Source organism: Quercus robur, chromosome 7 (assembly GCF_932294415.1).
Source record: "Quercus robur chromosome 7, dhQueRobu3.1, whole genome shotgun sequence".
Classification (NCBI taxonomy): Eukaryota; Viridiplantae; Streptophyta; class Magnoliopsida; order Fagales; family Fagaceae; genus Quercus; species Quercus robur.
The window spans coordinates 15,436,717-15,452,231 of record NC_065540.1 but is presented as its reverse complement, the minus strand read 5'-3'; the positions used below and the strand labels follow the sequence as shown (position 1 = coordinate 15,452,231).

The 15,515-nt window shown below is 36.3% G+C and overlaps 1 protein-coding gene across 1 annotated transcript; it reads right to left on the bottom strand.

The window, feature by feature from the left end:
* Positions 1-13,227: 13,227 nt before the first annotated feature.
* Positions 13,228-14,301, bottom strand: LOC126692465 (abscisic acid receptor PYL4). The gene has a single exon (XM_050388074.1). It carries the CDS (start codon positions 14,025-14,027, stop codon positions 13,371-13,373), a length of 657 nt encoding a protein of 218 aa, XP_050244031.1. The 5' UTR covers positions 14,028-14,301; the 3' UTR covers positions 13,228-13,370.
* Between the last annotated feature and the right edge of the window lie 1,214 nt (positions 14,302-15,515).

Genomic DNA, 15,515 nt, shown 5'->3' with positions numbered 1-15,515 from the left:
ATAATTAGGAAAGGTGGAAGTGCATTTCTGGGTAGTTTGATGAAAGCTATAGGAAGTTTAATTTGCACGCTCCACTGACCAAAATAACACTGTAGCTGAGAGGATAAATGGACCATTTAATTCTATTTACTGCCCTACTAATAAGTAATTATAACCCCCTTGTGGATAAGATTTGGTTTTCATAGTGATTACCATCCAATTTGTTAAAGCTCTTAACTTCAGAGAAAACAAAATGCCAAAGGGCTAATTGGATAGTCCAGTGCACACTGCATTGTAGTTGTCTCCCAACCTAAGATGATTTGAAAATAGATACAAGAATTGCTAATTGGGTAGTAAAGACATGAACATCGGACCATCTCATGAAATTAAAGATTATTCCGTTTTATACTCTAGGATTTGTAATATACCACGTGTTTTATTTTTTAAATTTTGATTACTTCAAGGGAAAAAAAGAAGAAGATGCGCGATAATTAAGTTATATAGTTAGTGAAACATAAAATAGATCACACACATTAAGACAAAGGGTTTCATTTGATAACAAAGTGGCTAGAACTAATTAAATTTTTTGATATGTATGTATGATAATATTATTGACAAGTTTTGCTAAAAAAAAGAAAAAAAAATTATTGACAAGTTGGATTTTGATAGTTTATGACTATGACCATAGTGAAAACTCCACCTAGATAATGGACCTCTATATATATATATATACTAGTAACTTAAGAAATGAATTTATTAACGTGTGCCCTTACGACATATATTAGTAATCTATTTTAGGAAATTTTTTATGGAAAAACGAAAAAGTAATTCACTGTTTTGACAACTTTTCCAATTTCTCATAAAAATTTTCCCAAAATGAATGGTTAATATGTGCTCTAAGAACATACGTTAACTGGACCCTTAAAAAATAACCAAAGATATATATATATTCTAGTGCACTGGTTAGGCCTAACAGTTCTAGTGGCCTATATGTGGATTAGGTTAGGGATGTTGACATCTCCACATCCATGTGTCGTAAAGGAACCTCAAGAAATTCAAAGCTTCAAACCGCCATGTAAATACGCCCATGGATTTGATTTTGAATCCAAAACACGGTGTGATAGTACGCACAACATTATGCATTAAGCCAATTGTCTCTGAATATGGCAGTGTGCATTGATCCGATTTCTGCTTGTTCCCTGTGCTTCTTGATTATACAGTCCCTAAAAGCCAAACATGGTCGGTAGCTCATGCTTCAGCGAGTTCTATATCTCTTTTGCCCACTAAGCAAGTGGTGCCCTTTTGTTTTAAACTTTAGAAAATATGTGCTATTTGTCTTTGGTGTGTGTGATCAGTGATCACTTTAATTTTTTGGAGCAAGTACATTGGCAGATTGGATCCACTCGTTACCCCTACTTGTTTATAATTTTTTTTTTTTTTGATGTGAAATACAGCTAAAACTTTATTAATCAATAGAATTGGCCAATACATCCTGGTTGAGAGCTTGTTCAAGGAAGCAAGGAATCTCTTCAACCCAAACAGAAAAATCAGTAATGCCTAAAGCATGTCTAGCTAGTAAATGTGCTGGTCTATTGCCCTTGCGACCAATATGGGCAAAATTCACACTACGGAAACTATGAGCAACACTCATGGAACTATAGACCAGCGCAGCCACAGATAAAGGTGGAGGAGAAGAGTCCCTGAGAGCATTAACCAGTGACAAAGAATCAGACTCTAGCGTGAAGTCCTGGATAGACATGTCTTTGGCAAATTGAAGACCCATCTCAACCGCCTTAGCTTCAACCTCAATGGCACCTAGAGGAGCTTCAATCTTTTTACTATAGGCTCCGATCAGCTGGCCTGCATCATCTCGAATTATAATCCCCACCCCTGCCATTTTCTGCTCTTTGAACACAGCCCCATCCACATTTATTTTGTAGCGATCTGGAGAGGGAGGCGTCCACACTGCTGCCCCAGCTGGCTTCTTCAAATCCGTGACATGTATACAAGCCTGGTAAGCGCACAAATACTCCAACGCATCATGCACTAAAGATTGGCTTGACTTTTTCGCACCACCATTCCTGCATTCATTCCGGTTCGACCACAATGCCCAGGCAATGACCATCAGTTTTTCCACCCGTCTGTGATCCCACTGAACTATCATCACCACATACCAGAGCAAGTCCATGAACGACCCAAAATGGCAACTCCCAAAGTCCTGAAACAGAGCGGAACTGTGCCATATCTCAGCAGCACGTTGACACCGCCAGAACAGGTGAGCTGAAGACTCTTCCTCCATGCGACACTCCTCACAAACACTGTCCAACAACACTTTGCGCTTGACCAGATTCTGTTTCGTGGGTAAAACATCTTTGCATGCCCTCCAAGCGAAGTGGCGAATCTTGTGTGGAACATTATAGCACCATAGACGCTTCCAAAAACTTCTTAACTGACTACCATCAGACACGCCACCCGCCGGTACTTTTAAACTCATATCCATAGCCAACTTATATGCACTACGGACACTAAAGAGTCCATTGTGTGTTACAGCCCAGACTTGCTTATCCGCTGGCAAGTTCGCACTTAGAGCAATACTACAAATTAAGTCAGCTTCATGAGGGAGGAAGACTTGCCGCACCAACTCAGTATTCCAAGAACCAGAAGCTTCGTCAATAAGAGTTGCAACCCGAGAGTCCTCAGGTAGTCTTGAGATAGGAGAAACAACCTTATACGTTGAGGGGGATGGCACCCATTTATCTTTCCAAATTCTTATGCTATGACCATTCCCCACCAGCCACCTTTTGCCATTCCGGACAATTGCTTGAGCCGCCAAAATACTCCTCCAGGCGAATGAAGGATTTTTTCCAAGGCATGCATCCACAAATTCACACCTAGGAAAATATTTGGCCTTAAAAACCCTATATAATAGGGAATCATTCCCACACTGGAGTCGCCACCCTTGTTTAGCCAACATGGCCAAATTAAATTCCTTCAATTGTTTGAAGCCCATTCCCCCACAAGCCTTTGGAGCACAAAGTTTCTCCCAACTAATCCATGCCATTTTCCTCTCCTCTTTACATTGCCCCCACCAAAAATTCCTAATAATACTAGTCATCTCATCACAAAGGGAATCAGGAATTTTAAAGCAACTCATAGTATACGTCGGAATAGCTTGGGCTACTGCTTTTATCAAAACTTCCTTCCCGGCTTTAGACAATAGCTTTTCTTTCCACCCAGCCAGTTTTTTGGCCAGTTTTGTTTTGACTTCCTTGAAGGTATTCTTCTTATTTCTTCCTACCAAAGAAGGGAGGCCTAGATACTTCTCATGCTGCCGAATGACTTGAGCACCAAATCGCTCTCTAATCTCTTCCTGGATCTCCTGTACTGTGTTAGGGCTGAAAAACAGAGAAGTTTTGGCACGATTCAGCTGTTGGCCCGAAGCTTGCTCATACGTTCTCAGTACTTTCTGGAGGGCTTCACATTCTTCAATAGTGGCTTTGCAAAAAATTAAACTATCATCTGCAAAGAACAAATGAGATAGACAAGGGCCACCCCTACACACAGAAACACCTTCCAGCAAACCATCAGCTGTAGCTTTTTTAATCAACGCAGAAAGGCCTTCTGCACAAATCAAAAATAAATATGGGGAGAGTGGATCACCTTGGCGAAGTCCTCTGGAAGGAATAATATGGCCACTAGGTTTACCATTGACCCGTACAGCATAAGTGACAGAAGAGATGCATTGCATCATCAGGCTCCTCCATCTTAAATGAAACCCCAATTTCTCCATTATCTTCTCTAAGCATGCCCATTCCACCCTGTCATATGCCTTGCTCATGTCTAACTTGAGAGCCATCTCACCTTTAGCTCCTGATTTCTTCAAATTAATCTGGTGCATTGCCTCAAAAGCTACTAACACATTATCAGTAATCAATCTACCATTCACAAAAGCACTCTGGGTATCACTGATAATAGATGGGAGGATTTTTTTAAGTCTATTGGCTAGGGTCTTAGATGCCAGTTTGTAAATAACATTACAGAGACTTATTGGTCTATACTCAGTAACTCTTTTTGGTGAATCAGTTTTAGGAACCAAGACAATATGTGTTTCATTAAATTTTGGCGGGATAATGCCTAAATTAAGGAAATCCAATACTGTCTTAGTTACTACACCACCTACAGTAGACCAGAATTTTTGGAAAAAAAGAGGGGGCATACCATCCGGACCTGGGGCTTTTAAAGGATACATCTGCTTTAGGGCTTTGTGCACTTCACCTGCCTGGAACTCCTTCACCAGCATGGAATTCATTGATTGAGTCACTCTAGGTTGAATGGCCTCCAGAATTTCAGTGAAATCTGATGGTGCTGAGGAAGTGAACAACTCAGAATAGTAGTCAATAAACGTCTTCTCGATCTCCCCTTGGTCTACCCGCCACACCTCATTAGCATCTAAAACCCCCTCAATTAAGTTCTTCTGAAACCTTGCTGAGGCTTTAGCATGGAAGAAGCGGGTATTTCTGTCACCCTCCTGAAACCAGTTCAGCCGAGCCCTCTGTTTCCACATGGCATCTTCTTTGTCAAGCCAACAATTCAATTCCACTCTAGTATCTCTTAGATCTTTTATAACCATAGGTGATGAAGCTTGCATCTCCAACCCCTCTAGGCGTTTTTGTAAGCCAGCTATCTTCTTCCCCACATGCCCATACTCACTTACATTCCAAACCTCCAGTTTATTTCTGCATGATTCCAGACAAGATAAGATAGGAAAATTAGAAGCCATGCACATCCCTTCCTCCCATGCCTCAGTCACCACTTTCTCACATCTCTCATCTTTCAACCACATAGACTCAAATCTAAATAATTTCTTGTGCTTCTGGTATTTTTTCTTTGAGAATAGATGCAGCAAAAGAGGATTATGATCAGATATAGAAGATGACTTATGATGAAGCTTAGCATTAGGGAAAAGAGAATGCCAATCTGTAGAAGCTAAGGCCCTATCCAACCGTTCCCTGATCTGAGTGCCATCCCTTTTTTGATACAACCAAGTGAATTTAGGACCCACAAAGCCAACCTCCTTAAGCCCACAAAAGTTAATAGAAGCATTAAACCTGGCCATTTGCTGTACTGGCCTAGAAGCCCCTCCCTCCTTCTCTGCTTGACACCTGATTTCGTTAAAATCTCCAATCACAAGCCATGGCAACTGTGAACTATCCCTTAAGGAATTAAGTGATCTCCATGAATCCATCCTTAGTGCAGTCTCAGGATGACCATAGAAACCTGACAAATGCCAACATCCAATTCTTTCACCCCCCTCAATCAAAGCATCAATAAAGAATAGCGAAGAATCCAGAACATCCACTTTGATATCAGATTTCCAAAATAGAGCTAACCCTCCCTTCAAACCATCACTAGGAACAATAAAACTATCTTTAAACCCACATTGATTACGCACAATTTTTACCCACTCTTCATTCGATTTTGTTTCCATCAAGAACACCAGATTGGGATCTTCTAACCTAATAACCTTTTTCAAGGCGTTAACTGTCTGAGGGTTCCCAAGCCCTCGACAGTTCCAACTTAGGAGACTCATTGGACCCGGCGGGGTTGCCCAGCAACCTCCGCCGATCCCAGGTGTGTAGCAAACAAGATACTGAGCCTTTTTGTCTCATCATCCACTTTCTGCTTCTTTTCAACTTCAATCACATCCTCCTCCGTACTACCCCCCTCTACCGCTTTTCTTTTTGGGCCTAAAATCACCTCATTCTCCACCTGCATCTGGTTATTATGGTGATTACAAGGGAGCCTAGTCCACGTACCTTTTTTATTACTCGTAGTAAGTTCAGTTCCAACACCCCTGGCTGCAACAGATGACCCTTTGGCGGCTTGTTTACCTTGAACTGATTTCACCTTTGGTTTCTTCTCAGACTTATCATTCCACCCCATAGAAAACTCCAAGTGACCTACACTAGGCTGCACGTTAGTGGGGACAATTTCATGCCCCACAGTTTCGGACTCCCTTACCAACTCCCCAGAACCATGCATCCCCTCCGGACCCACCACCTCCCCTTCCTTTCCTTTAATGCCACGGATTACCTCAGCAACCAACGCATTCGAAGGAAAGACATCACCCGCTAACTCCCTGTCTAATTCCTCAATCACCGTTTCAAAATCTGCTGCATTATGTGAAACATTTGAACCACCATGCAACTCGGACGGTACACCAGCCACCTCCCTTATCACATTATCATTCCTGGGTTGCTCGGTCAACATGCTTGACTTACCAAGGTCCACGCGTTCCACTTGGGTTTCCTGAAGCAGTGGCGCTGCAGGTTGATGAACAAGCCCACTTGAAACCCCCATTCCACCCCTATCGGCCTGTTGATCCGTGCCTCTAACCGGTTCTGATTCATACCCCTTCACTTCAACGACCTGTCTCTTGGCTGGACTGAATAACGAAGCTTTAATCCAGTGTCCATATTGTTGACGGTCCAGCGGCAGAGTACCGTTGCTCTTCAGCCATAGTTCGCAGTCCTTATCATCATGTGACAACATCCCACACCAAAAACATATATTGGGTAATCTCTCATACTGAAAAGAGACCCAACCTTCTAGATTATCCTCAAAATTTACCTTCCTTCCTCTGCATAAGGGACGAGATACATCAACCCAGACTCTAACTCGCATAAAAGTTCCTCCCCTCATCTCGGATTCGTCTCTCGACACAACCACCTCTCCAATTGATTCACCGATTTCAATGGCTGTCTCTGGGGTCATAAACTTATATGGCAAATCATGGATTTGGATCCAAAATTTCACCCTGTTAAACACAACCTCCTTTATCGGTTTATTACCTTCAAACCGCTTTAGCACTACTAAATGGCGATCATAAGACCACGGTTCTCCAAGCAGAACTTTTACAGCATCCACCTCCTGTTCAAACGTAAATAGCAGTATATTCTCTCCCACATTAGTAATCTGGAAACTCGCCTTTGTGCGCCAAATAGGTCGAAACGTGCGTGCCACTGCATCAATATTTAGAGCCCTCTTCGTAAAGAATTTTGCTACTAAGACACACTCCGGCCTCTGGTTTTTCTTCGACAATACTACTTTCTTCCCTTCCCATTCCGAGAGTGATAAGTTATCACACTTAGCCATAAGGTCTTCATATTCAAAAAACTGCTATATGCAAAGGAGCACAGAGCATATCAAAAGTTACTAAAAGAGAGAGAAAAGCAAAAGCAGAAAATAGAAGTTAATTACAAAGAAAGAGATCGCTAAGGAACAGAGGGAGAGAATCACTAAATGTGAGTCCGCAAGCCGTAGACCAATCATAATGGGAACTAGTAAAAAGAGCAAGCAATTGGTCATCGGATCTATCTAAGTCCTCAAAAGTCCACTGATTGCGTTCCCTCCAAATACACCACATCAAACACAACGGAATTAAATTCCAAATTTTAGATGAGTACTTCCCCAACCAATTCCACCAATCAAAGAGGAAATCATCCACCAATCTTGAGAGAACCCACAAAATCCTATAGGGAAATGCTAACGAGTGCCCTTAGAACACTCGTTAATAATCAATTTAAAGAAAGTTTTTATAGGAAATGAAAAATAAGTAATTAATATTTTGACAGCTTTTTCCATTTCCCATAAAAGTGGTATCAAAACTTTCTTAAAATAGATTATTAATGAGTGCCCTAAGGGCATTCGTTAGCATGATCCTTTAATATATACATAGGTATTTGAACTCTAGACATTTTCATTGGAAATACTGAAAGGTATTGGTTGAGCTTTCAAGATGAAATGAATATATTTCAACTTATTTCAGTATAGATGCATGATTCACTGATTCTAACTTCTTTGATTGCTTCGTAATAATATGTCATTTTTAATTTTGATAGATGAAAATTGTACCACTCATTTTTGTTTTCAGCAACTTAGTTCTATGTAGTGCTCCACAAACAAAAGGAGGAAAAAATAAAAATAAACATCCATACGTAGTTATTAAACCAAGAATGAAACTTGAACCTATATAGGTTTTGGGTTGGTAAATCATTAGTTCAACTAGTAGATTATTAGTCGAATCATAAAAATTTAAATAATAATTACAAATATATTATAAAATATAAAAAATTGATAGATCAATTTTTTTAAAATACAAAGCATTATATAAAACATTCATAATAATGTATAAATATTACGGGTTGTTTGGTACTGTTGTTTAAACAACAATAACACTTTTGACACGTATTTTTATAACACTCAAATACATATTTCCAAAATACTAAAAAACTAAATAACAATACTTAAACATTGAGCGCTTTTTATATAAGGTACACTTTACAACTCAATAATTTTTTTTTATACATATATTAAATTTCTTAATATCAAATCCTAAAGTTATAGACTTATGGTATATAAATATATAGAATCAATAATCCAACAAATGCTTACATGATAAAACCACAAAGTAATATATATTTTTTGAGTAAACAGTAATACTTATTAGAACACACACGAAAATAGTAATACTAGTGTTTTAAATTGGGTTTACAATACATTACATAACCAGAGTACAACTACAAAAGGACCTAACCTTTGTAGTTAAAGTAATATTGAGTTTAACTTATTAAGGAATATATAGATATATATATATATATAAAAAATAAAAAATACAATTAAGAAAGAAAAATTAGAAATATATTAAGAATGTCAACACAATTGAAGTAGTAATAATTCATTCAAAGAAAACTATTTTGAAATTAAAAAGTCAAAAAATTGAAATAAAAAAAAATTTCAACTATTTTGAAATTTTATAATTTTCTTCATAATAAATTCAAATAAATTAAAAAAATTGTAAATAAATAATGAAATATATTGTAAATTTTACTCTCTTTTTTCATAGAGACCAAAATGTCAATGTATTTATAAGAAGGGTAAGACTTAAATACAGTATTTATATGCTTATTCTTAGGTTCCCTTCTTAAAATTATGTCATGTAGATTTTTTCTCATATAATAGAAAAATATTTTTTAGTTAAGTAGCCACATGACTGAATCTTAAGAGGAAAGCCTAAGGAACAACATCTAAAGTATTATACCTAAGTTTTGTCCTTATAAAAAACACTTTAGAAGTCAGATGAATGATTTAGAAGTTAGGTAGATGAATGATTTAGAATACATGATGAAAAACCGGATGTTTTTAAGAACTTGTCTTAGTTGAACGGGTTAAAAAGTATTTTCCAAGTTTGATTGGGCCATATACTTAAAACAATTTAATTAAAAACTTGAACTTGTCTAGGTATATATGTACCGGGTTATTTATTTATTTATTTTTGTTTTAGAAGAATGTACTAGGTTATTGGTTTACCGATTTGATTAATTGGGTTGGGCAAGATTTAATAACAATGCAATCACGTTCTGATATACTTTGAAAGAATAAAAATAGGCATCAACTAAGAGGTAGCCATAGTAGAAAGTCAAAATGTTATAAATTCTATATATTTTGAAACCTCTTTTTTATTCATTAAATATCAAAATTATTGGCCATTATATTATAAAAAATTTACAAGTGAAGGTTTTTTTTTTTTTTTTTTGATAACCACAAGTGAAGGTATTAACAAATGTGATTGGTATTATAATCATATTAACAACTTGCTAAATAAATTTATGTATCTCTTTTTTTAGTTACACGATTTACAAAGGTTTGTAAGTGACAATTTAGGGGAGGGGCCGGTGAATAGGTCAGAAGTGGGCCCTTAATATGATGGATTTTTGAATATTCAAATTCGTTCTTGCAACTTCAACCAAATTTTATAATAGAAATAATTTTTTTTAGCTATCCACTTTCAAATACACACTATTCTCTTTATATTTCTATACATCAATTCATCATAAAAAAAAAATAAATAAATAAAAAAGGGGGAGAGAGAGAAGTTTGTACAAAACACTAGAGTGCTCTCCAAACTTGTTGAGCATTTTTACAAAAAAATTGAATAATATTGGAGGATAGGATGTGAGGTTGTTTTAATTTTTATTTATTTTAGATTCCTGGTTACAATGCTCTTCAAATTGATTTAAAAAAAATGTTTTGAAGAGCCGGATACGAATCTTTCAAAATCACAAACTGTCATGTTGTTTCAATAATAAAACAATATTGCGCTAAAGAAAATGAAGCCCTTATCTCTTTCCTAAAAAGTTTCATAAAAGTACAAAATATTTTTGTTTTGTTTCAAATGTTATGATTCGAGTGTATATGAACTATGAACTGAACGTAGAACTCTGGTTCTGCATTTATTGCACATTGGATGTCATCTAAACCATACCCCATCGATTGAACCAGTGAAAGGAAGAAAATATCCATATAAAGCTCCACTAAAATATGGAGAGCCATGACATACACAAAATGAAACAAGAAGAATAAAGACAACCAAAACAGGCTTGCACACTTGTTTGTATTAGTATTTTTTTTATTACTCAAATATTTTATACCCACACGATCCTTATATAAAAAAAGAACCCATTTTTTTTACTAACCCATTTCCTTAATTGGTGTCTGTAACATTTTTTTAATATAAAACAGAAATTTTACTCTAATTTAATTTAAGTGTATATATATATATATATATATATGTGTGTGTGAAACTCTTTTTTATAAACTAAAACTCTAGCATAGGAATTTATTATTTGTGGAGTGATCATTATGTCAAGAGTGCGCAATGATATTTGTAACAATTTCTTAAATGAGTAATTTTTATATATTCTCAGAGTATGGTGAATGATACTCCCTCCTCTTATCCTCTCACTTTCTTGATAGGGTTCATTCGTTAAATTCATAGTAGGGCTCACTACAAATGTGAAAGAAAAGAGTACCATTTTACTATGCGTTCACAATATTTTCACAACAAATCATAGGTGATTAGTTGTTATTGGTTCAAATTTGAACCTAACACTAAGATTACTTTTTTACCCCAACAATAACAACCAGTAACAACCTACCACTTAGGATTTATTATAAAAATTTTGTGAAAATATTGTGGACATATCATTTCTCTTTTACTATACTTGAAAAATTCTTAAGTATTCCCGAATTATAGTGAAATAATACTCACATTTATGATAGACGCCACCATAAATTTAATTAATGAACCACGTCATAAATGTGTGAGAAAAATGCATTATTCTCCTAGCTCCCTAAAATTACTCCTACCGACTATCTAAAACATTTCCTTCTTAAACATGTCAACCCAAAAAAAAAAAAAAAAAAATTATAACGTTTTTTGCGCGGTTTCTATAACCACGCTCAAAAGGTCAAGCTAGAGAGAGAGAGAAAGAAAGAGAGAGTGGCGTGAACGCATTCAAAAGTAAACAAGAGTGCACGGGGATCATTAAAAGCAAAGCTTCTCTCTCTCTCTCTCTCTCTCTCTCTACCACTTGCATACCAACTTGCAAAAACCGTCCCATTCAAAAGCAGCATTCACGAAGAGAGAGAGAGAGAGATAGTTTTAGAGATAGAGAAAGAGCAAGTTGCATTTCTTTAAGCACAGAAAGAGAGAGAGAGAGAAACAATTTGCAACTTGCTCGTTTCTTTTAACAGCTAGTTGAGTTATCAAAAAGTCAAGTTGCAGCCAGGCATGCAGTGCAGCTGTTGATTCCCATCACGTTATTTTGTTTTTATTTTAATGCAACATGTTGTTCAATAATCAATACTCACTCCATGCAATTTTTTTCTACACAAGAAATTTCGGGGTTCCACCATCTCTCTGCTAAAGTTTCATTCATTTCATTCTCTCTCTTTCTTTCTTTTCACTTCTTCTTTATTTACCTCTTCAACGGTCTACCTCACACTCGGTAAAAAGGAAAAAAAAGGTAAAAGAATAAAGTTAAAAATATTTGTTCTTTTCTAAAAGCCAAATTTGAATAGAGTTGAAACTTCTCGGAACAAAAAACGATGCGAGGCCCTTCAAGGAAGTCAGAAAACCTTATAACTAACTAAGACTATGAATTCTCATCAAATTAATCAAAATCAAAAACACATATTTATTCATTCATAACAGAGTAATTAAATTTTACACGGACTATCAACCCTTATCCACTTTCTAAATTTAAATACATATACTTTTAGAAGGTCTCAAATTTAAAATTACTAATTGTGAACAGAATATATAATACTAAACACAGGCACGAATCAAGTTTTCAACGCTAGTAAAGAACCCCAAAAAACAAATCCAAGAGTTATTCGAGCTTGTGCAATATTATTCTTGGGCTAGATGGTTAACGTGAATGCCATTATGATTTATACTTAAATATTCACACATCAAACCTAATGATTTCTTTGCTTTCTTGTACATTTTAAGTACCAGCACAAACCATGTGCATGCACGAATTCGGCCACGGAGTTACACTAACTACAAAGTTTCTTGTGTGGTCCTTGTACATATAATAGACAAAGAAATGCACCTTGTTAATATTTATTTTCTCTGTTTAAAATTAAACCTCCAAATTAATAATTATTACCTAAATAATTTAGACTGAAAAAACGAAAAGCTGGCATAACCGCCGTCGTCATGGACGCCTTAACTTCTGGACTATCAAACTCAAACGCTGCCGTTTCGCGTAGAAACTTATAATTATAATACCAATCACTTCTATTATTTAAAAAAAAAAAAAAAAAGTACAGCGATTCTTTCTCAGTTCTGATTTTCTCTGATTTTCCGAGTTTTCAGTTCTGAGTTCTGACACCCTGTAATCGTACAGTCCCAATCAAACTCATTTATGAGTATTTCGTTCGCTCACGTTAGTCGGCAAGACAATGCATTTGAACACGTTTTAACCCAACAAGCGAGATAATCTTTTTTACCTCAAATTTGGTTGGAGTGTGTTCCAATGGATATTATGGCTTTTGTATTGGATGATTATCCTTTTTCTTGATTAATATGTCAGCAAGTATTTCACTTCTCCACAAAAAAAAAAAAAAAAAAAGTCACAAACCCCAATATGGGTATATACCTTAATAGCTTCCAAAATCCGAGCTTCCACTGTGTCTCACTCTCACCCAATCTTTCTTTCTCATTTCTTTTTTAAAACCATATATTCAACATTACCAGTGCTATAATATTATACACAAAAAACGATATTTTATCAAGTCGGTCATGAATAAACAAAGGCACTGGTGGAGGAGTATGTCATAATTCTTGAATTATTATGAAAAATATTACACCAAAAAAAAGTAAAAAGAAGAAGCAGAAAAAAAAAACAAAACACTATTAACGTCGATTCATTTTGTAAACAAACCCACATCGGATAATCACAAATGACAAAACCACGGAGTATATATATAAAATGAACAAAAAAAAAAGAACAATTTTTTTTTTTTTATAGTAAAAGATTACTCTATTGTGACAGGGACTTGTTGTTGTTTCGTCTCGACACGTTTTCGGCGATCTGAGCGAGTGACTGGAGGTTGCACCGAACGATGGTGTCGACGAACACGCACGTGTCCTCCATGGTGTTCCCGGGCGGAATATCCACCACGTAGGACTCGACCACGACGGTCCTGTCGCCGTCACCCGCGGTTGACGCAGAGCGGTGGAGGGTGGTGACCGACTTGTAGTTAGCCAGGCGGTGGTCCCCGCCGACGACGCTGAAGCTGATGACGTGGCGCTCGTCGTCGAGGATCTCGAGGCGCTCGGTGCTCCGGCCGGCGGGGAGGCCGGAGATGACGTGGACCTCGCGGAGGGTGCCCACGTTGCCGTCTCCGACGATGACGTGGCAGCTCTTGACGAAGTGCTTGTAGGCTTGGGGGTTGTCGAAGCGCCTCACGACGGACCACACGGTGGAGACGGGGGCGTCGATCTCCTGGATCACGGCGGAGCAGCACTGCTTGGGCCCCACGGTGTGGGCGTGGTACCTCGCCACAATTTCGGGGCAAGCTTGTGGGGTCCGCTTCTGGAACAGCAACTCATCTTGACACGGCGTCGTTGCGATGTTGGTGGTGCTGGTGTTGATTCTGTGGAGTAAGAGTGACGGTTTCGGCGGATTCGATAGCATTTTTACTCTCTCTCTCTCTTTTCTCTTCTCACACTTTTTTTTGTTGTTGGTGTTGTTGTTGATGATGGGTTTAGTTTGGTTTGGATTTGTATGTATCTATATGTGGAGGTATATATTGTATGCGTGTGTGTGTTTCTGTTTATATATTTGAGGATGGAAGTTGGGTTAGTCGCTTTCCAACCATTCACAAGAGGTGGCCATGGGTGGTCTTTCTCTAGTGGGTGATGAGAGAGAGAGAAGGGTGGGTTGGTTGGATTTTCTAAAGAGGGAAAGTGTTAATTAAATTCATGTGGGAGATAAAATAGAGCCTAGTGGGTGTATGTGAAATTACAATATTAGCCCCACCTTGTCTTTATCCTAAATTACATGTTCACCCTTTGAATGCATATTCAACCATAAAGATAAGATTTTCTTTTTTTCTATCATTATTCTCAATCTTTTACATACTTTCATTTGTGTTTTGTGTTTTGTGTGTGTGTGTGTGTTTTTTTTTTTTTTTTTTTTCATGTTGGTCATTTACCGTTAGTGTGTTTATAATATAATTCTTCTATTTAATCTTGTTGTTTGTTTTAGTATATATTTTTTTGTGTGTTAAAAATGGCATTGTTTTGTTTAGACTTAATGGTGGGAGATAAAGAAATAGATTTACATTGAAAAAAAAAATTAAAGTTAAATGATTGAAATACAAAAAAAAAAAAAAAAAAGAATAAGAAAGAGAGGCTTAGAGGACTAAATGAGATTAGTTCAAAGTTAAAGGGTATAATTTATAGTTTAACCTTATTGATATTAGAGTGATGCTACTTTTAATACAAATCTTATTACATAGATGTTTACAAATTGGTATATCAACTTTTAAAATATTCATCCTAAAAAAAACTATTAAAATATAAAATAAAATAGCAATTTTAAATCTAAAAGTTCAACATATCTCCCTTGAAATTGTACAACTAAAATTTAATATATAAATTTATTTATTATATTGTTGATATGAAATTAATCACATTTATATTCACTTCAAGTTATAAATATTTATAGTAAAATAGATAATAGCTTTAACATTTTCTCTTTTTTATTATTATAGCCTTTTAATGAAGGTTATGTAGGTTAAGGCATACACAATTGTAAACTTTCGTACATATGTACAATTCATTTCGTCTCAAGGTACGAATCATTAAATGTTGTCTTGTCTTTATCAAAATGTCAACAATTACTTATCTTAATAGGGTGTCGGGGGCAAAGGACGGAGTTGAAGTTTCAAAAAGAGAACTTCACACACATATATATTCAGATTAGATTAGAGTAGAATTTCTATCTTGTATCAAAAAATGAAAAGAAATTCATTCTCAAAAAATAATAATAGGTGAAGCTGAAAAAAAACTCCAATTAGATTTCAATTGAATTCTCAATTTTGCATCATGTGTCCTATCTAAACTTTTAAAATTTTTGTACCAAAATAAATAATACATTAACACCTAATACAAAAACCAA

Excerpts from the sequence above, each read along its gene's own strand:
- LOC126692465 (XM_050388074.1), bottom strand. The coding sequence starts at position 14,027 with ATGCTATCGAATCCGCCGAAACCGTCACTCTTACTCCACAGAATCAAC.